The 25,956-nt window shown below is 53.6% G+C and overlaps 1 protein-coding gene across 1 annotated transcript; it reads right to left on the reverse strand.

Annotated features, from left to right (window-relative positions):
• Positions 1–1,229: 1,229 nt before the first annotated feature.
• ARAP3 (ArfGAP with RhoGAP domain, ankyrin repeat and PH domain 3) lies at positions 1,230–25,709 on the reverse strand. The gene is made up of 33 exons (XM_077137262.1): positions 25,649–25,709; positions 23,491–24,031; positions 23,299–23,360; positions 23,077–23,188; positions 19,574–19,777; positions 19,365–19,434; positions 19,009–19,129; positions 18,739–18,923; positions 18,560–18,666; positions 18,098–18,297; positions 17,912–17,997; positions 17,582–17,764; positions 17,336–17,474; positions 16,744–16,860; positions 13,428–13,575; positions 13,214–13,316; positions 11,380–11,599; positions 10,633–10,696; positions 10,247–10,410; positions 8,740–8,952; positions 8,395–8,500; positions 7,333–7,480; positions 6,975–7,043; positions 6,178–6,252; positions 5,970–6,084; positions 4,381–4,509; positions 4,168–4,301; positions 3,835–3,917; positions 3,714–3,749; positions 3,518–3,581; positions 3,270–3,407; positions 3,042–3,080; positions 1,230–2,543 (listed from the first exon to the last, which is right to left on the reverse strand). The coding sequence occupies exons 2-33, from the start codon at positions 24,012–24,014 to the stop codon at positions 2,058–2,060; spliced, it is 4,644 nt and encodes a 1,547-aa protein (XP_076993377.1). The 5' UTR covers positions 24,015–24,031; positions 25,649–25,709; the 3' UTR covers positions 1,230–2,057.
• Between the last annotated feature and the right edge of the window lie 247 nt (positions 25,710–25,956).

Raw genomic sequence — 25,956 nt, forward strand, 5'->3', positions numbered from 1 at the left:
AAATACCCCGGAAGGGTCGGGGCCTCCGGGCGGACGCAGCGTCCGCTGAGTGGTGGGGGAAACCTGGGCTTCCGAGTCAAGACGCCTGGCTTCTATTTCTAGTGGAGCCGCTGACTCAGCCCCTAATTATTTCTAATCGGACATTTACATATGCAGATCACCGACCCCGGCGCGAAGGCTGAGGAATGGCCAGGAACTCAAATGTGTGGCCGGGGAAACTGAATCACTGGACGCCTGGACGAAGATGCGGCTGGCAGAGGCAAACAGGGCTGTTCCAGGGCCTTTTCCCAATTCTCGCTGAACTGGAAAAGCCAGGGTGAGCTGGGTGCGAAAGACGCCTTGGAGGCGGAAAGGAACTAGGCCCAGAGGAGAAGACAAATACATCCCGGCCTCAGTGGAAACTAAGGACGCCAGCAAGTGGGCGTGAACTGGGAGACGCAGGAGTTTCGCCTAGAAAGTCTCTGTCACCTTTAGGGTCTGCCGCTCTGAAGTTTCATGCCCCCTCTCCCCAGTCCCCTCACCCACACTCCCCTGGTTCAGGCCCTGTCCCAGAGTCCATATTCGAATATCCAACTGCCCACTGACACCTCCACTTGTGTATCTAACAGGCACTTCAAACTTTTAAAGCAGCTCCTTCAACCTGCTCCTTCCCCAGGTATCATATTAAATGCAGCACCCTCTATCCGGTTAGGGAAGTCAGAAACTTCAGCTTTCGTGGTGCCCAGTGTCCTCTCCCTCCATCAGCAAGTCCTGTAGGTTCTATTTCCAACAACAAAAGAAAATAGCTCCTATCGACCTACTTCCCTCACTACCCAAGCCCCCCACCCTAGCCCAGGTCTCCCTTATCAGTCTCCTGGTGTTAACAGCTGGTCTTCTTGCTTCCACCCTTGTCCCCCTACCACTCAAACTGTCCAAACAGCAGCCAGTGATCTTTTTTTCTTAAAACAGAAAATAAGATCTATGTCATCACTCACACCCTCTCGCTTAAAACCTCAATTGCTCCCCAGTGCACTCGGCATAAAACCCAAATTCCCTACCCAGCATGGCCCTCGAGGTTCTCGGTGACCAGAGCCTTGCCGGGCTTTCCCACTTCAGCCCAGATTCTCACCCTCCCCACTCACAGGGCTCCAACCACTCCAGCCTCCTGGTGCTCCTCCCACAGGCCAAGACCCCTCCCATTGCAGAGCCTTTACTTGCTGCTTTCTGTTTCTGGAAGCTTCTTTCCTCAGCGCTTCATATTTTTGGATTCTCACCTCTTCACAGAGAGAGGCCTTCCCCATCCACCCAGGCTGACAACTACCTCCGCCGTCACTCTCAGACATGTCACTTTGGTTTAGTTTCTTCATGGCACTGAATTCATTTGTCCATACATTTGTTTATGTGGGCATTTTCTATTTTCTGTTTCCCCTCTACAGAGGCGGCTCCAATGGACCAGGGACCCCATCTGTTTCACTCGCACCATAACCCCAGAACCTGGCAACAATAAAGTGTTCCCCAAACATATTTGTTGAAAGAACCAAGAATGGTAGACTTTTGGTTCCAAAATTTATTAACAGTGACCCATCCTTTTTTGGCTCCTCTTTGCCCCAGCCGCTGACCCCAATCCCAGCCCTACGCCAGGGCTACAGTGTTGTCCCAAAACGTAGGAGACTCGGACTTGGAGATCATACAGACCATTCTTTTAAAGCCTCAAATCTCTCCCAGAACTCCTACATATCAAGTATATAAAGCAGTAGCTGCCCTAACTGAGAGCAAATATGTCGAGCTTGCAGCTCTGAGAAACACCCTTTGACATTCACTGCTCTCCTCATCTCAACTACCTCACAGTACAGAGAAGTGAGCTGAAGTCCAGAAAGGGGTCAAGACCTGCTCTGGGACACAGAGCCTCCTGGACCCTCAATCCAGTGCTCCTTCCACAGCACTATGCTGGTTTCTAGAATCTTTCCAACCAAGGCAGAGGAAGCTCCCAGCAATGTCTGCCGTGGTGACAGCGTGCATCTCCTGCCCCCTGGGTACCTGTCCTCTCAGGTACTGATCCTCGGATGCTGATCCTCGGGTCATGTGAGGGGCTGGCTGGAGGGTGGACTGGAAGTACAGGTGGGCTGGGTGGGGAAGCAGGATGTCTGTGTCGGGAGGCCAGTGGGGCTAGGGGTCTGGGGGCTGGAGGGCTGGGAAGAACTGCTGAGGCCTGCAGTGCTCTCTCCCTTCCTCAGGATGAGGCTGTTGAGCTCCTGGAGTAGCTGCTCCTCCAAGGACCTACCTGCCTGGGGGCTGCTCTTTGAAGTGGGGCCCAGAGGGGGCTCCGACAGCCTCTCCTCCCCATCCAAGGTTCCTGCCTTGGAGAAAAGGGGTTGATCAGGGGACCTCTGGCTGGGAAGGGAGGTCTCTGGTTTGGCTGCCCACTCCTGCGTGGTAGAGGGGGAGGTGGCAGTGTCCTTGGTCAGCTCGGGGAAGGCCCCCACTTCCTCGTAGACTGGCTCTTCATACACAGGCTCCTCCAGGTCCTCCTGCTCCTCCACAGACCCCTGGGGTGACTTCATTGGCTGCATGGGGACAGGGGTGGGGGCAGGGGGTGGGCACAGAGTTAGAGTTACGGAATTATTAGTCACTCACATTTATTGAGCTCTTCCTCAATAAATATTTTGTAAAATATTTTGCATGATCTAAAGAAAGCCCTATGTAATGGGTTATACTTCAGATGCGTGAACTGAGGCTCAGAGGGGTTAAGCTATCCAAGATCAGAGAGTGAGTAAATGGTAGTAAATGACTGAATCCAGGGGAAACTCCAAAAATGCACTAACCACTCTCCTATTTTTCAGATCCCATGACCCCTTTCCCCTTTTCTTACCATATCCTACTGGCCCCAACCCTCTCCCTCTTTCCCTCTCTCTCTCTTTCTCTCACATACATACATACAACACACACACACATTGCAGAATCTGCCTAGGCCTGAATCAGGACAAATGCATGGAGCACACATGGGGGCCAGGCAGCATAGAGGGACACAGCTGATACACAGCTAGAACAGGCACAGTACTCACAAAGAACATGGAAAGGGTCCTCCGGTTGTGTAGCCGTCGCTGGGCACAGGTGGGGTGAGGATGGAGGGAGGGAGAAACACAGAGACACAGTGAGGCCTAGCAACAGGAGGCACGGTGGCGAGTGGTGCCTTGGGGACAGCAGGCTGGCAGGCACACCACTCCTCTCTGCAGTGTGGCAAGGGCGAGGGCAGGGAGCCGAAGGGGGTTGCGGCAGACTGGGGGTCTCACCAGGGTCTGATTGGCAGAGAGGAGGGTGGCCCCACTGTCATCCCCACGGATTGGCAACAAGGGCATCGTGCCAAACTTCTGACGGGCAAAGTCAGAGGAAGAGCGGCGCCGTAAGATAACTGGCTGCTGGTCATCGTGCTGGGGAGAAGGTGAGTGGTTGGCACAGGTGGGCATGGCAGGTGCTGAGGGGTACAGCTGAGCCCCAGGGGGACCACAGACCAAGCCCTTGGCCTCCTCCTTCCTCTCACCTGGGCTTTGAGGATGCTGGTGGTCCAGTCCCACATCTCGTCCTCGTCAGTACAGGACAGGTAGCTGGGGGTGGTCAGAGGGTTATCAGAGGGAGGGAAAGGGGCACAGCTACAGGGATGGAGGAGAGAAAGAGAAAGGAGATGAAGGTCAAGGTACAGAGTTAGACCAAAGGAGAAACCGGGTTGGGGTACTCACAGGTGCAACTTCTCCAGCATCAGGGTAAATCCCCACCTAGAAGGCCAAGGAGAACAGTGATGGGGAGACCAGAGGGTGATGGCAGGGAGGCCCTAGAAATGTGAACTTGAAGAAAACTCACGGTGTTGGAGGCTTTAACTTCTTGCGGATTCCCAGGTAGACCTTGGCACCTTCCAGAGGCCATTCACGTTCCGGTTTAGAGCTCTGAGAACATGAATGGAGCCGGTGAGGTTGAGAAGTAAGAGAAGGAGCGTGGTTAATGAGGTCAAGAAGTCATGGAAGCTTCGGGGCTTGTGGGATCTTGGGTTATGTGAACACAGATCAGAGAGGTCAAGGGGTCAGGGAAGCAATGAAACTGAAGGGATCAGGGACTGTGGAGTCAGAGGGTCAGTGCAGTCACGGCTTCTCCCACACGGTCATCCAGCACTGCCCAGCCCCAGCCCCAGGGCCTCACCCTCTTCTCCTTGAGTAGCAGCAGGCAGCGGTCGCGCAGCAGAAAGAACCTCTCCTGGAAACGACTTCCCAGCAAGCGGGGCGGCTCCTCACGGCACCGTAACAGACCCACTCGTGGGCTCTCACGCCGAACACCTTTGCACAGATGGACTATGCTGGGTGGAGGGGCTCAGGGAGAGGCCTGGGAGACGCTGGGCTGAGGACGGAGGCTCACCTGTGAAGAGGCAGCCAGCCTGGGCCAGGGAGACTTTTTGCAAGAGGAGGGAGGCCGAGCAGGGCTCTGGGAGCTGACACCATTGCAGGGCCTGCTCTAGGACCCTTTCCTTGGGGTGCAGCGGCCGCTCTAAGGGGCAAGGTGGGGTAGGTATCAACCACAGCCTGGAACCCCCTACCCATCTCCCACCAGCCCCGCATTCATTCATCCATTCAAGCATCCAGCCATAGACACTGATTTTAGCACTAGGTCTCTGCCAGGCACGGTGCTGACTCTCTATCCCCTGGTGAACACAGGACACATGATTCTGGCCCTCACAGAGCCCACAGCCTAGTGAAGGAGCAGATAATAAACAGCTAAGCAAACAAAATAGCTGCAGACAAATAACTGCTTTGGATGACACAATAAGTTGAGAGGAGAGAGAGTAACGGGGCAGTTACTGAGATAGGGCGATCCGGGAAGGCCTCTCAGAGGTAGCATGTGAAGATGAGATCCAGAGACCTCAAGGATTAGGAAGAACAAACCATGCCATGATCAGGAGAAGGAGATTTCAGCTATGACAAAAAAGCAAGAACGAAGGCACTGAGTTGGGAACGATGCTTGAGGAACTACTAAGCAGCCTGTGTGGCTGAAGGAAAAGGCCACAGGAGAAAGAGTGATGTTTAGAGGAAGCCTGAGAGTTAAGCAGGGCTGGACAGGCAGGGCCTTTAGCCATGGTAATTTTAAGTTCAACGTGAAGCCACTGGAGGGTTTTAACCAGGGAATGGCATGATCTGATTTATGCCTGAACTGTTCTTTGGCTGCTGTGCAGAAAATGGATTGTAGGGAGGCAAGAATGGAATACTGCCTAGCTAGTCACTTTCTGGGACTGTACATGTCAGTGGTTAATGTTGTGGGACAGAAAAATACCAGGGACTTCAGGTAAGGTGGTTGCTAGGATTGGAGATGGAGAGAAGTGACAGATTTGAACAGTCGATGGACTGGCTGTGAAGATGAAGGAAAGGGAGGGGTCCCAGAAGATTCCCAGATGCTGGCCTCGGTAACGAGGTGAGTGGTAGTACTGTTCACTGAGCTGGGAAAAACTGGAAATGGCCTGGGGTTTTTGGTAAAGGGAGGAGGCTTGGAACCGAGTTTTGTCTTAAATGTTTTAAATTTGAGATGCTTATGATGTGTAAAAGTGGAGGTGTCAGGTGGGCAATTAGATATTTCAGTCTGAAGCTCAGGTTAAAAATGTGATAAAAATATGAGTGTTGGTTGATTATCATTATTTAAAGCCATGGGAATGGATGGAAACACAGAGAAGGGGAAAGGACCCAGGATTTAACCCTGGGTCCCTCCAACATCTAGAATCTAGGAAAAGGAGGAGAAGCCTCTGTGAGGTTTGTAGAGGTTCAGTAAAGCCAAGCGATAAGAGAGTATTGGAGAACACTGAAGAGGAGGCAGTGTGCCAGCTGGGTTGCGTGTCCACCCACTCACATGGATGAGGACAGTCTCCGCTGGATTTGACAAAATGGGAGTCCCTGGTGACTCTGAGCACACACACACACATGCACATACACGCGCACATGCACACACATGGTCATACTCACGAAGCTCCCCGTGCTCACGAATCTCAAATGTCACCCATAAGTCTGTCCCAGCTGCCGTCCCCCGCATCTCCAGTACCTGGTTGGTCAGCTCCTCAGCAGTCAGTGTTGGGGACACCTAGGGGCAGGGCAAGAGCAGAGGACCCCACATGGGCCACTGCCCCTGCCCACTACCATCCTCTTATCTCCCACCAGTCCCCTTAGGACTGACCTTCAGGGTAACACAGCTGTCTGGGAGTTGCTGCTCGATATAAACCTCCATGATGAGGTCTCCAGCCTGGGACAGCTGCGGGCAGGACGAAAGAAGTCAGGACACAGAGCATGCAAACGGTCAAGATGAGAGGCTTCCTCGTGTTGCCTCATAAGCATCCCTCAACCAAGGTCTCCTCTTGTCCCCCCCGCTCCGGACATCACTCAGACCCTTAATAGGGAAAACCCCAGAGATGGAGGAGCCATGTTCTCAGGCTGCATCCACTTATGCCATTAGGAGTGGGAGGACAGATTTGGAGTCAGACTGCCAGGGTTCTAACCCTGCCACTCACTACAATGTGACCTCGAATGAGGGACCCCTGAGCCTCAGTGTCTTTATTTTAAAAGTGAATGTATACTTCATAGAGTTGTGGGATGCTAAAATGAGATAAGAGGTGCTTAGAATGTAAGATGGCCTCAGCTAATTTGTTTTCTTTTAATTTGTTATTAATTGTTATTTGTTATTAATTATCATTCTCATTCCTTCACCCAACTGACTCCTCCTTGCATCTCTTGCACTTGGAGGCGAGGTGCTGCCGCCATCATTTTGTAATGAAGAATCCTGCTGATGGAATGAATGGAATGAATCCTAACCTAAACCTTAACCAAAGCACTCCCCCTCCTTGAGTTTCCCCCAGTGTCCCAGAGAGCTGCAGTCCAAAAGGACAGGCTGAAAAGGAAACTTCCTCAACTGGGCAGAAGGTCAGCTTCCTATCTTGATGTCCCCTCCTACCCCACTGAACGGCTGAAAGAAGTTACCTGCACATCCTTCCAGGTGGTGATAAGACTGACCTCCAAGTCAATCTGAGCTACTTGGTCAGAGTCGATCTGTGGAAGAGCCAAAAGGGGGTGTGGGGGCTGCTGGGAAAAGAAGGAAGCAGGGAGAGATCTGCAAGACCAAAAAGGACCTGTATGAGAGAGTTAGAGGCCAGAAGACTTAAGAACCAATGGGGCAAGGATATTGGGGACGAGGTTACGGGAGAAAGAGGCTCAGGTTCTGCAGAGGGCCTTCAGAGAGCTGGGCCTGGGGGCTTGTGAGCTGAGCAGGACTAAAGGCTCAGGGTCCTGCAGGGGAAGGGAAAGTGGGGTTGCAGGTCAGGGATTGGGAGAACCTTACATCAAAGACAGAGACGTAGCCATCAATGAGCTCCTGCAGCACTCGCACCTCATGCTCCCCCCGCCCGTCTGTCTGGAACACACTGGGTGCAAACAGCAGGGCTAGGTTCCGTGTGCACATCTGGTTTAGAGCTGCACACTTCTGTACCCTGCAGAGGGGCATTACAGTCATGAGGAAGGCAGCCTGCACTCATCCATGCATCTATCCGTTCAGCAAACACAGACTCAGCCCCTCCTGTATGCCCTGAGCTAAGTACTGCGATGCAGCAGTAAGCAAGATGCAATACCGGCCCAGTCAGTACTGGGCTCCCAGTCTAGGGGACAGACAGGCAAGGAAATGGATGATTATAAATACAGTAGAGGTCAGCAAACTCTTTATGTAAATATTTTAGGCTTGCAGGCCATACAGGCTGTTACAACTCCTCAACTCTGCCATTGCAGTGCAAAAGAAGCCATAGATAATACATAAATGAATGGGTGTGGCGTTCCACTTTATTTACAAAAACAGGCAATGGCTGACTGGACCCACAGACCCCAGTTTGGCAATCCCTGCATGATGGTGTCATCAGTACACAGAACCATGTAAGGGTCTGTCTCCCCCCGTTAGACTGGTAAAGGTAAATCTGCACCTTACTTCTCTTCGTGTCTCCTACATCTGACCTTTTACTGGTCACAGAATAATAAAACAAAATAATATTGATTGCTAGCCATCTCTGAAGGCTTACTACATGCCAGGTGCTGTACTAAGAATTTTACAAAGACCATCTCATTTAACTCTCACATCACCTAGGAGATTGAAACCATTCATTACATCACTTTCCCTTTACAAATGAGGAAACTGAGGCCCAAAGAGAATAAATTTAGCTCTGTGCTAAATGCTTTATGTGCATTGCCCTCACCTGAGCCTCATGACTACCTTGGAAAATGAGGATGGCTGGCAGGCCATGCTCTGAACATTTCTGCTAGGACAACCTCGCTTAACAGCCCTCTGTGGAATGAGGGAAGGTGACCAGGGGTCGGACAAAGGTGAGTGAGGGGCCTGCGGGGGTCTGGCCGTACTGACCGATAGAGATGCCCGATGAGGGTGGCCAGCGTGCGGCGGTTGACCCGGGGCAGGCAGCCGATCACTTCTCTGTACTTCTCCAGGCGCTGATTCTTCTGGGGCAGCTCTGGGGATGAGACAGAGGAAGGCTGGGAGAGTGGAGGCTGCGGTGGGAATTTCTTTGGGAAGATTGTGTCTCTGCCCTCCCCGCCCCCCTTGCTCTAAGCCAAGTCCCGGGATGATCCTCCTGAGGGGGGAATGCTGGTGGTGGGGACTGCCCCATCGCGCAGGGATTGGGGGGGGGGGGCTGGGGTGAGCCTCGGTTGCCCATGCGGAGTTCTGAGGAACCTAAGGCCTAAGGCGTACCGGCAGCCTCCCTCCAGCGAGGCAGCAACCGGGCCGAGGTCACAGGGTCGTCGAGCTCCCGAAAGAAGCGCTTGAGCGTGTCGGTGACGTCCTCCACAAAATGCTCCCCTGGTCGCAGCTTCACGGACCGGGCATCCCGCCGGAACTCAGCCAGGAGCCGCAGGCTGCGCGCACGGGCTCCCCCTTTCCGGTATACCCCCTCCAGCCGGAGCCCTGGGAATAGCCAGCATCTCTGCTTGCCACCGTCCAAAGACCACCCATCTCCCAGCCCACACCCTGCACATCCATCTGTGACCCTCCCCCCCCAGCATGCTGTGTGGTTGCTAGGGGCAGCGGGGCAGAGGGGCAGAGGGGCAGAAGTCTGTGCCTTGGTGGTGCTGCTGCTCAGGTCCTGCCCAGCTCACATCCTCAGAGAGGCCCACCCTGACCTCAGGATCACATATAGCACTCTTTCTCCTCGCTAATTCTATTTTAAATAGCACTGTGTGAAATCACATTTTATTTGTTTTCTTATTTATCACTCATCTCTCCCATAGTCTATAAGCTTCATGAAACCTTCCCTTGTTCACTGCTGTATCCCTAGTATCTGGCACATGGTAGCTGCTCAATAAATGCTTGCCGAATGAATGCAGAATGGAGCTACAGGAACCATGAGGGGTGAATATGAACCCTACACTCTCTCTCCAGAGCTTTTTCACTAAGCCCCAGCCCTAATCCCTCCTCAGAGAGGCTGAGAAGAGGGCAGGGGTCTGGGGTGGGGGTGGGGGCGGCAGTCACCGAATGAGATGCCCACACAGGTGTGGAGACTGTCCTTAGCCACTGCACTATTCCTTGTCCGTGGCTGGCAAGCATGACAATTTGTGGGTTCATGGATGTACTCTTTTTTTTTTTTTCTTTTTACTGCCCTCCTTAGTTTTCTGTGAATTTTCCTTCCAATGAGTGCAGCCTTCTAAAGAGGGCTGGCAGGGGACCTAGATTCTATTTGGTCCTTACTTAAGCTGGAGAATAAAGCAGAGACCAAAAACTCAAGAATTCTGGGAACAGTTGCAGAGCTGACCCTTTGGCCTGGAAAATCTCCCACTCAGAAAAATTTCTGCTCGAACCTTCAGGGATTTGCTGCACAGCTGGGCTCTTGCCTCATAGCTGCCTCTTCCTTGTTCTCCATGGCTTTGCATCTCCAGTCACATTCTCAGTGTCATACTCACCCTCCATGCCCATGCCCCAGTAACAGCCACCACCAAGTACTTGCTACCTGCCAGGCTCTGCACCAAATACCCTATATGTGCTATTGATTTAAGCCCCACAACTATACTGGAAAATTAGAACTGTTAGTATCCCCATTATACAGGTAAGGGAACTGAGGCTCAGAAAGGTGAAGCAGCCTGCCAAGGCGTAGCTGGTGTCAGGCTGCAGTGTCTGGAGGCAAAGCTCTCCCAAGTTGACCACAACCCTGGCTGTGCCCAAGTTCTCCACCCCCACGGCTCAGGAAGGGCCCAGACTCACTCACCATGCTGGGTGACAAAACTGATGCAGGCATCCACAATGATGGGGATGTCACCCCGGCTCATCTGCTGCTCCTGCAGTCCTGTGCCACCCCCTCCGGCCGCCCCCCCAATGGCCGCGTTCCACGCTGAGAAGTCCAGCCGGCCCTCCCCCTGCAGATACAGGGTCCTGAGACCCAAGAGATCTGGGTCAGAGCCAACTGCACAGGGTTCGCTGACTGAGGCCCAGAATCCCAGGGACCAGACTTCCCGGAGCCACCAGGAGGGGGCAGCAACACCCAACGCAGACAGGGCCCCTGAACTGAGGGAAGCTACTATGAGGAAGGGGGCAGGGGCCTAGCAGGCCGGGTGGAAGGTGTGGTAGCGATCCCATGGGAGGGCCAGCACTTACCTTCCTGTCTCTACCAGGACCAAATGTTCCTTCTTGTCTGGGGTGTCGGCTGCAGAGACCACACCTGGGAGGAAATCATGGGACGTTATCATCCCTGTAATCACAATGACTGCTAATTATTAAGTGCTTAAGGTATGCAGGGCCAGACTAGTAGCCTTGCAAACAAGGTTGCATTAAATCCTGTGAGTTAGGTATTACTATCACTACTGCACAGGAAACACACTGAAGCTCAGAGAGATTAAGTAACTCACTTCAGGTTATTTGCTATAAAATGGCAAAGCTGGCTCAAACCCAGGTCCCTTGTCTCCAATGCCCTAAAATGTCATTCAGCACTGTCTCTCTTTTGGGAGGAAAGCGACCATTGAGAGTGCCAGTCCCCAACCAGCAACTGACCCCAAGTAACAATCATAACAATAATATTTATAACATATTTTTTAAGCACTTACACAACATGCCTCCTGCCAAGTGTTTTACACACATTGCCTCATTTGAACTTCAACCATCTAAGGAAGGGCTTATAATTGTGCCCATTTTACAGATAAGGAAACTAAGGCACAGAGAGGTTAACTAACCTGTCCAAGGACACACAGCTAGGAAGTGACCAAGGTGGGATCTAAACCCTGGCAGTTTAACTCTAGAGCCTGTGCTTGAAACCACTCTGTTCAGCTGTTTCCCATGAGGACCCCCACACAGAAGGTTCACCTCCTCCCACTGACACCCCTTTTCCCTGGCCCTGCCCCTGCTCACTGATCTCCTGCAGCCGCCGCAGGTGCACCATGTCCTCGGGGGCTGGGGGGCCAGGGCCCGGTGCTGGACACAGGAAGAGGTGGTCACCACGGAGGAGGCCAAACCCAGCCAGCCAGAGGCCAGAGGCCAGGGCTGTATGGGAGGGGGATCGCAGCCAGAGCCGACCTAGCCGCTGCAGCCCAGGCCCCAGCAGCTGGTGACAGCTCAGTGGGGAGAACCACTGTAGGGAGAGAGAAGGAGGCCGGATGAGACAGGGTTGGGAGACAAATGAACTCTCATTTGTCTAGGGAGAGGCAGAGAAACGTATGAAGAGAACACAGTAAAAATGAATGACGAGTGATGGGGACAGAGCAAAGGAGAGACTCAAGAAGGAGACATGAGGAGATAGAGGAGGAAAGAGATTTGATTCAATTCCATTTGCTCCAGCCAATACAGATGAGATGCCTGCGCCTTTAACTTCGGTATGGGGTTAAGAAAGAGCAGGCGGCCTAAAAACTATAAACGAGGAACCATGAAATCCCACCCTGGGAAACTCAACCACCCTCCTGGGGCTTGGAGAGGCTTCATGGAGGAGGGAACCATTCGAGGTGGGCTTTAAAGCAGCTTCCCCAGTGTCTGTGGTAGACTAGGTTTTCTTTTAAAAAATTTTTATTCCAAAATGTCACTGACCAATACTTTTGAAAAAAAGTTTAAAATATAATACATAAATTACTAGAAAAGTGAAATGCAAAAACAAAGACACACAAAATACAAGATTCATCACATAAAATCATGCTGACCAATGCTATAAAGGATTCTAAACTCTTACTCGCAAGTTCTGGAATTATCCTGTCACGAGAATATAACAATCCATGGATCAGCATCATGGCACAGTCTTCAGCCCACACCCTGAGTGGTACTGCCTTAAAGGATGGGATAGATTTTTCCAAGTGTAGATAATAAGAGGAGACTTAGACCTGGCTGGAGGCAACAGCAAAGTCCTTGAAGGAGAACCAGAGAGGGAAACAGAGGCCAGAGATATTGAGCATTTCCAACAGGGGGTGCCCAGATACTGCAGAGATGACCTGGTGAGGTCAGAATATGGCTCTCAGATTTGGGAAAAGAGAAGTCCCTGGTGACCTGTAGGGAAGTGGCCTTGGGAGAATATAGACAAAGAAGGTAGCTGCAAAGGGTTAAGGAGGAACTGTGGCTGCCAGGGTATACCAATTTCTGAGAAATTGTCAGGAGGAGAAGAAGGGCGCCAGGGTGATGAGCTGAAGGTGGAAAAGCCCACGAGGCTAAACATCTTAAGACTCAAAGCCAAATCTGGAGTCTGACTACAGGGCCTGAACTTTTAATTCCAGGAAGAGGGTATAGCACGGAGAGATTGGATTATTTGGGACTGGAGAAGCTGGAACACGTGAAGGCAGCGTTGCTCTGAGCCTGCTGGAGAACCAGGGAGGGAGTGGGGGATGGAGACAGAGGCAGCTGCTCGTGGGAAGAGGCCACCACAGAGAGCACAATTTGGGCCTTGAGCCTTGGAGGCCTGATTTTTGGTCCTGTGTTCTGCTGCCTTCCACCTCTGTGACCTTGACAAGTGACTGCATAACCTCAGAGCCTCAGTCTCCTTACACGTAAGACGTTAATAACCCTTACTTCTGAGGGTCATTGTGAAAATTAAATGGGATATTGAGTGGACAGTGCTTAATACAGGACCTGGCACAGAATAAGCACTCAATCAGCCTTAGCTGTTAGTGGAAGTGGTGGAGCAGCTGCAGCAACGAGAGCGGACAGGATGGGACAGACGGGGTCAGAGAAGCCAAGTGCTGATGGGGAAGGGTCTCAGCTAGCTCACCTTGCCCACGGCACTGGTCCAGGCCTCCAGACTGTCAGCTCCATCTGTCGCAAAATGCTGGATCCTCCCCCCAGTGAGGATGAGCTCAAAGGAAAAGGGGAACCTGGAGAGGTGAGGTCAGGAAGGAAAACGGGGACCCAAGAGGGGTTGTCAGGTTGGGGATGGGGAAGGGGGAAAAGGGAGCTCGGTGTTAGTGAGCATGAGGGGCTGTTACCTGTCGAGGTCACTTGGATCAGAGGGTGGGGGGCTCACACCCAGACAGACAACATCCTGGGGCTGGATGAGGCTGAGGGGTTCGGAGCTGCATTCTGATGCAAACATTTCCAGAGCCGCTCCCAGCACGCACCAGAGTCGGTGGGGAGCTAGGAGGGAGACAGGCAGTTGGGGACAGCAGACGACTGCCTCCACTGTCACAGTTTCCATTTATCAGATATTTATTCTGTAACAAGCCCTCTGCCTACGTATGCTTCCAAGTCATCTTTGTAACAACGCTATGAGGTAGGTATTTATTATCAGCCCTATTTCACAGATGGGGAAACTGAGGCTCAGAGTTTGAGTACTGCCCAAGTTGCACAGATAATGTTATGGTTTGAATCATGTCCCTCAAAAAGACAATGTTCAAGCCCTAACCCCAGTCCTTGGGTGTGAATCCATTGGTAAACAGGATTTTGAGGATGGTATTAGTTAAGGTGAGGTCAAACTGAGTCAGAATGGGCTTAATCCAATAGGACTGGAGTCCATCCACACAATGTAGGCTGTGGTAGTTAGGTTCAGGTGTCAACTTGGCCAGGTGATGGTGCCCAGTTGTTCTGTTGCTGTGGATTAAATCATTAACATGTGAAATTCTTCTATGGCTGATTACATCTGTGCCAGCTAAGGGGGAGTGCCTTCCACAATGTGTCAAATTTTAATTTGATCAGCTGGAGGTTTAAAAGGGAGTCAAAAGAAAGAGAAGGCGCTCAGCCCAGCACCATGCAACTCAGAGAACCTCAGATCCAGACTTTTGGAAAGGAACTGCCCCAGGGAAAGCCATTTGAACCCAGAAGCCCAGGAGAAGTTGTTGTGTACCTTCCCAAATCAGTAAATTTGTAACAAAATAAATCCCCTTTACAAAAGCCAATCCATCTCAGGTGTATTGCATTCCAGAAACCTTAGCAAATGAAAACATTTCAGAACCAGAAGTGGAGTGCTGCTGCCTTTGCAAATACCAAATATGTTGCAATGATTTTTACATAGATAAGGAGAGGATTTTAGAAGAATTGTGAGGCGCTTGATAGAGAAAGCCTAGATTGCTCTGACGAGACTATCGGTAGAAATATAGATTCTAAAGACACTTCCATTGCAGATTGGAAGGTGGGTGACCCTCGTTTTGAAGTGGCAGAGTTTGGCAAAATTGAATCCTGGTGCTGGATGGAAGGGAGAATTTAAATGTGATGATGTTGGATAATTGGCTGAGGAAATTTCCAAGTTAAATGTGGAGGATGCAGTCTGGTTTCTCCTTGTAGCTTACAGTAAAATGCAACAAGAAAGGGACAGGCTGAGGACTGAATCTTGGGTGCAAAGAAACCAGAAATTCATGGTCTGGAAAATTCTAGGCTTCCAGAAAGTGATACCCCAGAGAACTGTGCCCTACATGAGGATTTAACCATATACGGAAACAGTCAGTCATTACAAGACAAGCAAGGATTGGAGATGGAGTTATCCAGAAAGGATTTATGGAGGTCTTATTGTCTGATGGCTTCAATCCCTGTGTGCAGCATACCAAATCAGCAAATTTTTTGTGAGACCTGTATGAATGGAACCACAGCCAGTGTGAACTAAAAGGGACAGAAAAGGGACAAATTAAAGGAAGAATGGCCTCAGAGACAGAGCCATGGAAGTTAAGGTCTGAAGCTAAAAGACCTTGGGCCATAAGAGCAGATCTACCTGTGCACGTGGAAGGCGGTGAATTTGCCCTGGAGGTAGGGGGTGGGCCTTCCACCCCGATTTCAGGAAGAGCTCTGGTGTGCTCTGGTGTCCCAAGCCTTGGAGAGGGTAGAGCATATCCCCAGGGATTGGAGGGAGCCTGGCTACCACCCCATTGTTTTACAGGGGTAGAGCATGTACCCCAGAGATGGCTGAGAATCTGGGGGACACCCAGATGTTTGAGGAGGGTGGGACTAAGAAAAAGGGGGTCTCCCCAATGTTGCAACCCTCATCCCAGTGTTTGGAGCGAACAGGGCTATTGCATAGGCCCTTGGAAAGGGTGGGGCTGCCACTTTCTAAAGCCCTGAGGCTTTGAAATCTAATGTAGTTTGTCCTGCAGGTTTTCAGAATTGTTTAGGTCCAGTGACCCCTGTTTTCTTTAAAATTTCTCCCTATGGCAATGGGATTGTTTATCTTATGACTGTTCCTTCTTCGATATGAGAAGCAGATAACATGCTTTAAGTTTACAGGTCCACAGCCAGAGAAGAATTTTAAGATAGACCATGATGTAACTGTATTTGTGTTGTTACTGAAACGATTTAAGGCTTTTGTGATATTGTGATGAAATGGATGTATTTTGTATATGGAAAGATTTAGTACATTGTATGTAGAACAAATGAGCATTGTTAGGTGGAAAAATATGCCTGTTATTGTTTCCTATTTGGAGAGTAAGTATGGCACAAGGTGATGTGTATAGTTGCCAACTTGACAAGGGATAGACTCTATAATAGTCAGGTTCAAGTGTCAAGTTGGCCAAGTGATGGTGTCCAGTTGTTATGTTGCTGTGGACTTAAATCACCCTCATGTAGGAAATTCATCTGTGTCTGATTACATCTGTGGTTGGCTACGGGGAGTGCCTTCCGCAATGAGTGATGTTTTAATTTGATCAGCTGGAGGAGGAGTCAGAAGAGAGAAGCTCAGCTCAGCACAATGCAGCTCAGAACTCAGAGCGCTCAGACTCAGACATTTGGAGATGCAGAAAAGAACTGCCCCGAGGGAAGCTATTTGAACCCAGAAGCCAGGAGAGAAGCCCAGCAGAAGTCACTGTGTGCCTTCCCAAATCAGTAAATTTGTAACTAAGCAAACCCCTTTATAAAAGCCAATCCATCTCAGGTATATTGCATTCCAGCAGCCTCAGCAATCTAAAATAGAGGCAGAGATTGAGTTATGGGTTGCTGGAAGCCACCACCAGAACACTGCAGATTTTGGAGAAAGCGTAGTCCTGCTGACACCTTCATTTTGGGTTGCTAGCCTCCAAAAATGGGAGACAGTACATTTGTGTTGTTTAAGCCAGCCAGTCTGCTACAGCAACTCTGGCTAATGAAGACAAGTAGGAAGTAGTGTTGCTGGGATTTGACCCAGTCTGACTTTAAAGCATAGCCTCTTAATGATCACCCAGTGCTGTCACCTGGTGTGGCCCCTTCTCGCCCTCAGCACCCCAGCCCACTCCAGGACGTGGCCCCACTTTCCCGCCCCAGCCCTCCCCTCCCTGCCCCTCTGCGGCACACTCACACCCACCCCCGTTTCTGCCCCTGTCTCCTCCCAGCCCTCGCCTTCCTACTCACCATCCCGGCCCCGGCGAGGGGGTGGGAGTCCAGCTTTGTTGCTGATGGGACCACAGTAGAGAAAGCCGCTATACGTGGCAGGTACCACTACCTCGTTGTACACCCCAGGGGAGGGATCTGCATCGGAAAATAAAAGTGGTCAGATCAAGCCAGTGCAAGGGGGTGCCCTGACCCCCTTAGGGACAAGGAGCGAATGGAGGAAGACGGTGGGACCCAAGTCCCCTGGCAGCATGGGCAAGCAGAGCCGGGGGGACGAGAGCATAGGCCATCCTGTAAGTACCTCAGCACCTCCTGGCCCGAGCCCTAGACACCAGCACCGCCAAGCTGCCTGGGTCTATGAGATCAGCCTGACTCTAAGACCTGGTCTAAGGGGTGACCAGCTGACACCTGGATCATCCATCCCCACCCCCAGGTGGGGGCATCCTCAGTCATCTTGTGGAAGGAAACAGGCCCTGGAGGATCTCAGGGGTTGAAGAACAGCCCAGGGTGGGACATTGTAACATGAGTGCCCATCCCCACCCTAGAAGAACCAAGGTACAAGTCAGAGCTGAGAATTCCTGGGGGGAGAGACAGGAGGTACCTGGGGGCTGACCTGGGGACACGAGGCCTGGGAAGCTGCCATCCAGTGCAGAGGGGGACCAGGACTCCTCCTCCCCCTCGGACGCCTCCGCACAGAGGAGCTGGGTCATGTGCTTCAGCAGGCTGGGCCCTGCCACAGCGATGCACAGAGCCTGCAGCAGGAAGGGCCTCTGTCAGCCCCCGCCCCACCTGAGGGCCCAGGGGACAGTCATCCAGTCACCAAAACAGCCCCCAGCCGCCCAGTGCCGGCACCCCCTACCTGGAGAAGCTGGCCATGATCTGGGTACTGAGGGTGGGGCTTCCGGAAGAGACCCAGCCGGTACTTTCGGGAGATGAACTCTCCCCGGGGGCCGGGGGGCGCATCTGGATGCAGCCCCTCACCTGGGGGTAGCGCCCCTGCCCAGAAGCGGTTGGCACGATCGTTGCCCAGGACAATGAACAACTGCAGGATGACAAGGGGCAAAGGTGAGTGACGGGAACTCAAGAGTCCCCAGACAACCTACTGCCCTGGCCTCAGGCTGGGCCCAAGGCCTTTCCTCGAACGCTCCCCTCCCACCCCTCCCACCTGCTCGTTCTCCAGCCGCCTTACCTGCACGATCTCGTTACTCCAGACGCTGGTGTCCAGCTTCAGGCTCTGCACCTTGGAGATTCCGGAACCCAGGGCCCGGTGCTGTCCTACCAGGGTGTAAGGGCACGGGGCATGGGCAGACCCTGAGCCCCCCTGCCCAGCACCCCTTGCTCCCCACCCCATTTCCATTTGAAAGCCAACCCTCACCTGCACACTGCTTGCAGATGACCACCCCCAGGTTGACAGCGGCCCAGTCCGGCCGGGAGGCCCCACAGTCCGCACAGTGCCGGTTGGCCCGATTGGACCAGATCTTCTCAGCCACCTCGTAGTCAGACAGGGTCTCGGTTACTGCTTCCTGCAGGGCGGCCGCCCAGCTCTGCCGAGCCCCCCCAGATTCGGCTGTGAAGCTGAGGGGTGGACAGCCAGTCCGTGGGCGTGGTCCCCCACCCCCAACCTGTCCCATCCCACTGGCCATTCCTGTAGGAGCCACCACAGGCCACATCTTGGCCAGCCAGGCCCTCTAGTCTCTCCTGCCCCTACCCGCTCAGGTCCCATCAGTGCACTCTGCTAACGTTTTGCCGAGGGGGCCTCCAGCCCTCTGCACCCCCGTACCTCCCCCCAACTCCTATCTCCCAGCTGCACCTCCACCCCCACCAGCCTGGGCCCTACCTGAAGCAGTGGTGGGGCGTGAGCAGGTCGAAGCTGCGACTCTTGGTCTCCCGGACGCTGCAGCCCTGCAGATCGATGAAGCAGATCCCGATGCCCAGAGAGAAGGCCTGGTGGGGGCAGGCACAGTGAGGAGCAGGCTAGGCTGTGCCAGGCCCCCGCCCTGGCCCGGCCCTCCTCACCTGCTCACTCTTATACAGTGCCAGCTCTCCAGGGCTCAAGGCAGCAAACACCTTGGCCTTGTGTCCACGCAGCTCCAGCATGCCCGTGCGGAGGGGTCGCGGTGGCTGGGGAGGCCGGGGGTGGCCCAGGAGGCGCTGCTCCTTCAGGCAGGATTGCAGTGTGGAGCACCAGGTGTTGCGCTGGGCTGGTGGGTGGCAGGGAGCAGGCAGGTCAGTGGGCTTTGTGTTCCCACCAACCCTGCCCCGAGCCCGGGGGACCCTGGGCCTCACCCTCGCTCTCTGCGCGGAACACGAACACCCTCTGGCCAGTGATGACCTGGAACTTGTTGTCCTTGTTGCTGCGGGTCATCTCGATGGCGGTCAGGGGGATTACACCCTTGGAGAAGGGGTCCTGGAGGGAGAGCCCAGTGACCCATGGTGAGAGGGTGCACTAGCCCTGGGGTCCAGCACCAACTTCCATGAGATCAGCACTCAAGCAGTGGGGACAGCCAGCAAACGGAGCTACTTTAAACACGGACCTCAAGCGTGTGGCACCGCCAGCCTCACCATGGTTCCCCTCATCCCCATCCGGAGCCTCGCTCAACCTCCCTCTCCCCAGCCTCCATGGGCCATTTCCCTGACCCCACCTTGTCACTGCCAAAGTACATCAGACTCCTCCCGTTGAACTGCACAAAGCGTCTCTGGAAGACGTAGTTTCTGGGGAAGGGAGGGGCCGAGGTCAGGGAGTGTTGGGGTTGCATCCCCGGGTGGGCCAGGGGTTCTGTGCGCTCCTGGCCCTCGACCCACCTCTGCCTCCCAGCTTCCCTCCCCTCCCTGCCCTTCCCCGCAGCCCCACCCCTGAGGGGACAGCTTGTCTAGCCAGCCACTGAGCAGGGGCGTGGGACGGTCTGCCATGGAGGAGAAGCTGGCGTAGGGCGAAATGAGGTCGTCACTCGTCTCCTCCGTGTCCAGGGCGGCCAGCGAGGGGGTAGAGTCCCCAGGCAGCTCGAGGCTGGCATAGCCGGGGTCCTCCCGCGCCTCCAGATCCTGTCGGCTGAGCCTTGTGGGGGCCAAGAGAGGGAGGAACTGACATGAGACAACCTCAGTGCCCTGACACCCTCTTGGTAACTTGACCCGCCCCGTGCACTGACATGAATGCCTGGCAGGTTACGGGTCTGCTTTTCACACACGGAGGCTGGGAACCCAAAAGATAAGCACGGAGCTTCTTCCCTGGGCGCCTCGAGTTTTTTATGGGGAAAATTTCAGTTCCTCTCCTCTGCCATTAGTGCGGCTTGGGTGGGAAGCTGGGGAAGGCTCCGTGGGGACGGGCCGGACCCTGCTGAGGCTGCCATACCTAGTGGATAAGGTCTTATTGATCTTATTGATCTTTTTTTCCCAAAATGGCTTGATCTCCTCTTCCTGCACCAAGTCCTTATCAGCTCTCACTGGGCTGATGAAAACTGCCTAACTGGTCACCAGCTTCCAGCCCTGCCCTCCCTCCCAGTCATTTTACCCGCCACTCTAAATCCTTCTATAGTTTCCAGTTTGCACTTAAAATGCATCCAGTTTCTTACCATGGCCTGCAAGGCCACGCACAGCGAGACCGACGGCCACTCCCCCGGCCTCATCTCAGGCCGCCCTGCCCTGGCTTACACAGTCCAGACACATCCTCTCTCCAGCCACAAAACATGCTGTTCTCTACCTAGAACACGCTTCCCTGGGCTGCCTTCTCTCATCCTTTGGGTCTTGGCTTATGTCATTTTCTCAAAAACGCATTCCATAGCCATCCTGACAGCTGCCTCTAGTGTCCTCGATCACCATGCAGCGGTTCTCAAGCCTGGCAGCACAGAATCACAGGAGCAACTTTAACAGATAGTACTACATGGACCTCATTTTAGACCATTTACATTTTAATCTCTGTGATGGGGCCCAGGCATCTGTGTTTTTCAAAGTGCAGCTAAAGCTGAGAACCTCGGCTCTGTCCTAGATGTTTCCCACCTCGCTGAGAAAATTCAAGCCATCAGAAGAGAATCCCCAGACTGCCCAATTTCACCTGCAGACGCTGCCTCCCTCCTGTCACTATACACACTCCTACCCAAAGCCAGCCCCTCCGCTCATGCACTTGATCCTACCCCCTTGAACCCACACTGGGCACGGCTCCAGAACCTCTCCCCTCTCTCTCCTACATCAGCTAATTTTCCCCCTCTCTGGGATCACTCCTGTTTGCCTACACACATCGGTAACACCCCATCCTATCATTTCTATTCTCAACCATCACTCCAATCCTCTGCTCTCCTTCACAGAGAAACTCCTCAAAACATTGTCTAAATCGGGTAGCCTGCAATACTTGCGGTCAAGGAGAGAGAGGGATAGGGGCTGTGGGATGCATGTTTTTTTTCTTTTTTCTCTTTATTTTTCTGGAGTGATGCAAATGTTCTAAAAATGATTATGGTGATGAATTTTTTTTTTTAATCAAAAATAAAAACATCGTCTATTCTATTTGGGCCGATGGAAAAGTTTTGGGAGTGAATGGCAGTGGAGGGAGCACAACACTGTGAATGCAATTAGTGGCACTGAATTATATATTTGGATGTTAAAAGGGGAAATTATAGGTTGTATATATGTTACTAGAATACAAATTATAAAAAAAACCATAGGACTGTACAACACACTGACCCCTCTGTGAGTGATGGACTATATAGTAAATGGTACAATTACAAACATGCTCTCTCATGAATCGTAACTAACGATACTGGAGGACAACAGAGCTCCACTCTCAGTCTTCCACTCTCTATATATTCGCTCACAGCTATACATACGCATCTGTACGCTGACAACTCCCTAATTTAGATCTAAAACTCAGACCTCTAAAAGTATATCCAATAGCCTATTTGTCACCTCTTCTTGAACGTATAATACCCACTTCAAATTCAGCAACTCCGGGAACTTTCAGTTGCTCACACCAGTACTGTCCAAAAGAAGTCAATGCAAGCCACATATGTAATTTTAAATGTTCTAGTAGCCACGTGAAAAATAAATAAAAAGAAACAGGTAAAGTTAATTTTAATAATGTCTTTTATTTAACCCAATATATCCAAAACATCAACATTTTAGTATGTAATCAATATACAGATTATTAAGATAGTGTACATGTTTTTGGGGGAACTAGGAATCTGAAATCTGGCACGTGCTTACACTAACAGCACATCTCAATTCAGATCAGCCCTACCTCAGGCACTCGGTATTACACGTGGCTAGTCACTACGTATTGGACAGCGCAGGCTCAGACTGAAACCCTCGAAGCCATCCTTGGCGGCTCTTCCTCTCACATCCCACATTCAATTTGACAGTTTGCCTTCAACGTATAACTCAAATCCAACCACTTTTCACCACCTCCACTACCATCAACCTCATCTGACGTTTCTCACCTGGATTACTGCCATAGCCTCCTGCACTGGTCTCTCTGCTTCTGCTTTTGCCCTCTGTAGCCTATTCCCAACACAGCAGCCAGAGGGGTCCTTTAAAAATGTTAAGTCAACCCCCACACACACACCCCCAACGGCTTCCCATTTCACTCAGAGTAAAGGTGCAAGCCCTAGCGGTAGGTCCTACCGACCTACCCCTTTTACCTCTGACACCGTAGGACCTACCCCTTTTACCTCTGACACCGTCTTCTCCCCCCAACCCCTGTCCCCACACGGCCCCAGCCGCACTTCTCCCCCCACCCTCCAGGCATACCTCCTTGAAGTCTCTCTTGTGGCCATTCCCCCCTGCCTGGAACATTCTTCCCCCAGATAGCTTCATGACTAACTCTCTCCCCTTCTTCACATTTTTGCTCAAATGTCATTTTCTGAACATTCTGACAACTCTCATGAGAAACTGTAGTCCCTCGCCTCGGCATTCACCCCTGCTCCTTCCCTTATCTATTTCCTTCCACGGCACTTAACACCTCTGAACATTCCGTGTAACTCACTTACCATGTTTATTATTCATTGACCATCTCCTCAGAAGGGCAGGGAAACTTACTCACTACTCTATTCCCCACATCTACAACATCTGGCATGCTATAGGTGCTCCATTAATAATTCTTGAATAAAAGAACACAAGGGATGTCTCCCAATTTTTAATCATATTTCCCTTTGTCTGTCTACTTGTTTTATTTCCTGCCTGCCCCTCTGAGCCACAAGCTCTCCGAGGAGAGGACCACATCAGTTCCATTCATCCTGAACCCTCAGTGCCCGGCTGGCACACAGCGGACGCACGTGCACATGCTAGAATGACCTGACACTTGGCCGCCACCAGCTCACCTGCCCCTCAGCTTCCCCGCCTCCTCCCATCACCACCCTACTCGGCACTCACCTCTGTTCAACCCTGTCCTGACAAACTCCTCGGCCCTCTCTTCTGTCGGGGGGCCCCGGAGTCCCCACAGGCTGGACTCCATAGTACAGGCAACCAGGGTCCATGATGTGCACTGGCAGGAGGGGAGTGGGGAGCAGAGAGAAGAAAGGAGTCAGGTAGGAGCGTCTGAGGTCTCAGAGGGCACTGTCCCTTTCCCCATAACCCATGATAGGGCCTGCCTACCTGTGCCTGTTGTGGGCCTGAGGGAAGGGGTGGGGGCAGCAGCCGGGGAGCTGTCTGGGGCCCTGAGGGAAGGGCCTGTTGGTTATTAAGAGAGAGGGGAGGAAGGACAAGCCCTCATGGCCCACTGTCCCCCCCCCCCCGCCCGCTCCCACGCCCGCACTGGATCCCGCGTTGGATCCCAACCCCACTCACGTGTCCTGAGCTGCCTGTGACCCTCCTCGTAAGTCCAGGCCGAAGTAGATGGCATTAGGCATCATCTCCACAGTGTCCAAGGCTGCAGGCTGCTCAGAGGAGGAGGTGGGGGAAAGAGGGGTTCTCGGGCTGGACTCCGGGCTCCTGGACACCTCTGGCTGCTGAAGAGCTGGGCTCAGCCCAGACCTCTGGGTGGTGGCAGGGCCACTCATCCCGCCAAACACTGTTCTGGGCTTGGGCACAGGCTTGGAGGGCTGGGCCTTGGGGGCTGGGGTGGGGAATGGCTCCATGGCACTGTGTGATTGGGGAACCTGGAGGCGCCCTGCAGCGTCCACCTGAAGCAGGCGCAGGATGCGTTTCCGGTGCCCGGTGGCGCTGATGCCCAACTGCCTCAGCTCCTCATGGCCCAGGCCCCGGGCTGCACCCGCTGTAGCCAGACCGTGTCGCCGGAACGTGTCTGCATACTGCTCCAGGTGCACCGTGGCCAGCCACACAGCGATGTCCAGGTCCTGAGGAGCAGCCATGGGGGCTCAGGCCATTGCTGGGGGGAGGGGCAGGGTGAAGGGAGGGCTTAGGCTGAGGTTCCCCCTCCCTGCCCCAAAATCTATGAGGCCTGGGCAAGGGGTACCAGACCCCAGTTTCCATCCAAAGAAAAACGCCCAAAGGTCTGAGATCTGGAGGCACAGCCATCCTAGAACACCAGGAGAAGCCCTTCATTGGCAGGTGAGGAAACTGAGGCCCAGAGAGAGGCTTGCCCCAGGCTCGCAGCACGTGGCCGCAGTGTTGGCCCCAGGCTCCTGACCCACTCTAGAACTAGGTCAAAATTCTACCCCTGCATGGCAGAGGACAAGAGGCTTGAGTCCCAAGGGAAGAGGAGGGAGATGGGTGGGCTGGTGGAGAGGACAGGGCCACTGATGGGGCCTGATATGATGGTGGCATAGGTTTTGCAGGCTGGGCAGGAGGACGGAGGGAGACTCCACTCCCACCGGTTTCCAGAATTGCCCTACATGCTGGGCCATCCTTATCCTGGTCATTCCCAGTCCCTCCTCCCCTTCCACCTATTGTCTCTGCTCAGACTTCCTTCCTGTGCCTCCAGCCCTGGCCGCCCCCACATCCTGCCTGCCCTGGTCAGGCTGTCCAGAGAGCCCTAAGCAGTCGCAACGTGTGGGGTCCCAGCCCTGGTCAGAGGGCACCCGGGGAGAATGGGGTGGAGAACTGGGTCAGGGAGATGAGGCACCAGAGACCAGGGGTGCTCCAGGGTTTGGGGGGTTTTCTCCACTCTAGGCCCATCCGCAACAAGCACACGCATAAGCATGCGCGCACACGCATAAGCATGCGCGCACACACGTGAGCACAGCAGTGTGAAATGACATCCCCATGCCTCTGCCTTCCCCAAGCTTTCCTTTTCTGAACCGTCTTTTTGTCTGCCCACGCCCCTACGCTCAGCTCTGGTCCATTCTGCCAGCCTGACCCCGCTCTACTCCCTGGAACAATGTTTGACTCTGTCTTCCCTGACTTTTATCTCTGCCCTGGGACTGTCTCTACTCCACTCCGTCTCCGTCTCGCTCTTTATCTCCAAGTTTCTGTCTTTATCTCCAAATCCATCTTTGTCCCTCTCCCTGTCCCACTCCGTTTTGCTCTCTGTCATTAAGCCTGTCTTGCCTCAGTCTCCAATTCCTACTAGATCTTTAGTTGAATCAGTGTCTCTGGCTTCTCCATCCAACCCCTTCTTCTCAGCTCCATCCGACTCTGAGTGTCTCTGCCTGCAGGGTTCTCCGGTTTTGCTCACACTCGGTCGCTCGCCGAGGCTCCCCTCCGTCGCAGCATCAGCCCCGGCCCCATCCCCTGACTCAGGGTCCAGTTTCCCGGTGACTCAGGCCCGGCCGAGGGCACGCGACCGGGGAGCAGGAGGTGCGCGGCTGCCGGAGTGCGTGGACGAGCCGGGCGGCGCGGGGCAGCGCGGGCGGCGGGCGCGAGGGAGGGGGCGAGGGGGGAGGGGGCAGAGGCCGGGCGACAGGAGGGAGGGCGGGCCGCGGCGGGGAGGGCGAGGGGGAAGTACCGCGGGCACACTGGGGGCCTGGGATCCCTCGAAGGCCTTGGGAGAGGTGACGGGGAGGAGTCTGGGAAGTAGGGGCCCGGGGGGCGCGGGGGACCTCACCTCACTGTGCGGCCGCCGTCCGCTCCCGGGTGCCCGCGGCGCGGTCCGAGGCTCAGTGTGGGTCCGCGCCGGCCCCGCCTCCGCCCAGCGCTCCCCCGCCCCGCCCCGCCCCGCCCGCCGGGTTCCGTCCGCGGGGCCCCGGCTACTCCTTGTGCAAGCGGCGGCCTTCGGAAGGTCTGCGCTCCTTACCCAACCGTCGCGCTTATCTCCGGCCCTGCCCCGCTCTGCCTGCTCGGGGATCCAGAGAAGGGCCGGAACACGGCTGGGGGCAGACACTCCCCGGCAGTGACCAGGACGGAGAGAGCCCA

Source organism: Tamandua tetradactyla, chromosome 20 (genome assembly GCF_023851605.1).
Source record: "Tamandua tetradactyla isolate mTamTet1 chromosome 20, mTamTet1.pri, whole genome shotgun sequence".
NCBI lineage: Eukaryota > Metazoa > Chordata > Mammalia > Pilosa > Myrmecophagidae > Tamandua > Tamandua tetradactyla.

What these genes read in the sequence shown, in the direction of transcription:
- ARAP3 (XM_077137262.1), bottom strand. Translation starts at nt 24,014, where the DNA reads ATGGCTGCTCCTCAGGACCTGGACATCGCTGTGTGGCTGGCCACGGTG. An exon ending in GACAAGCTGTCCCCTCAGGG is followed by an intron (nt 19,435 to 19,573) that starts GTGGGGCTGCGG and finishes TCCCTTCCCCAG; the next exon opens with AAACTACGTCTTCCAGAGAC. An exon ending in TCGCTGGAGGGAGGCTGCCG is followed by an intron (nt 8,501 to 8,739) that starts GTACGCCTTAGG and finishes TCTCATCCCCAG; the next exon opens with AGCTGCCCCAGAAGAATCAG.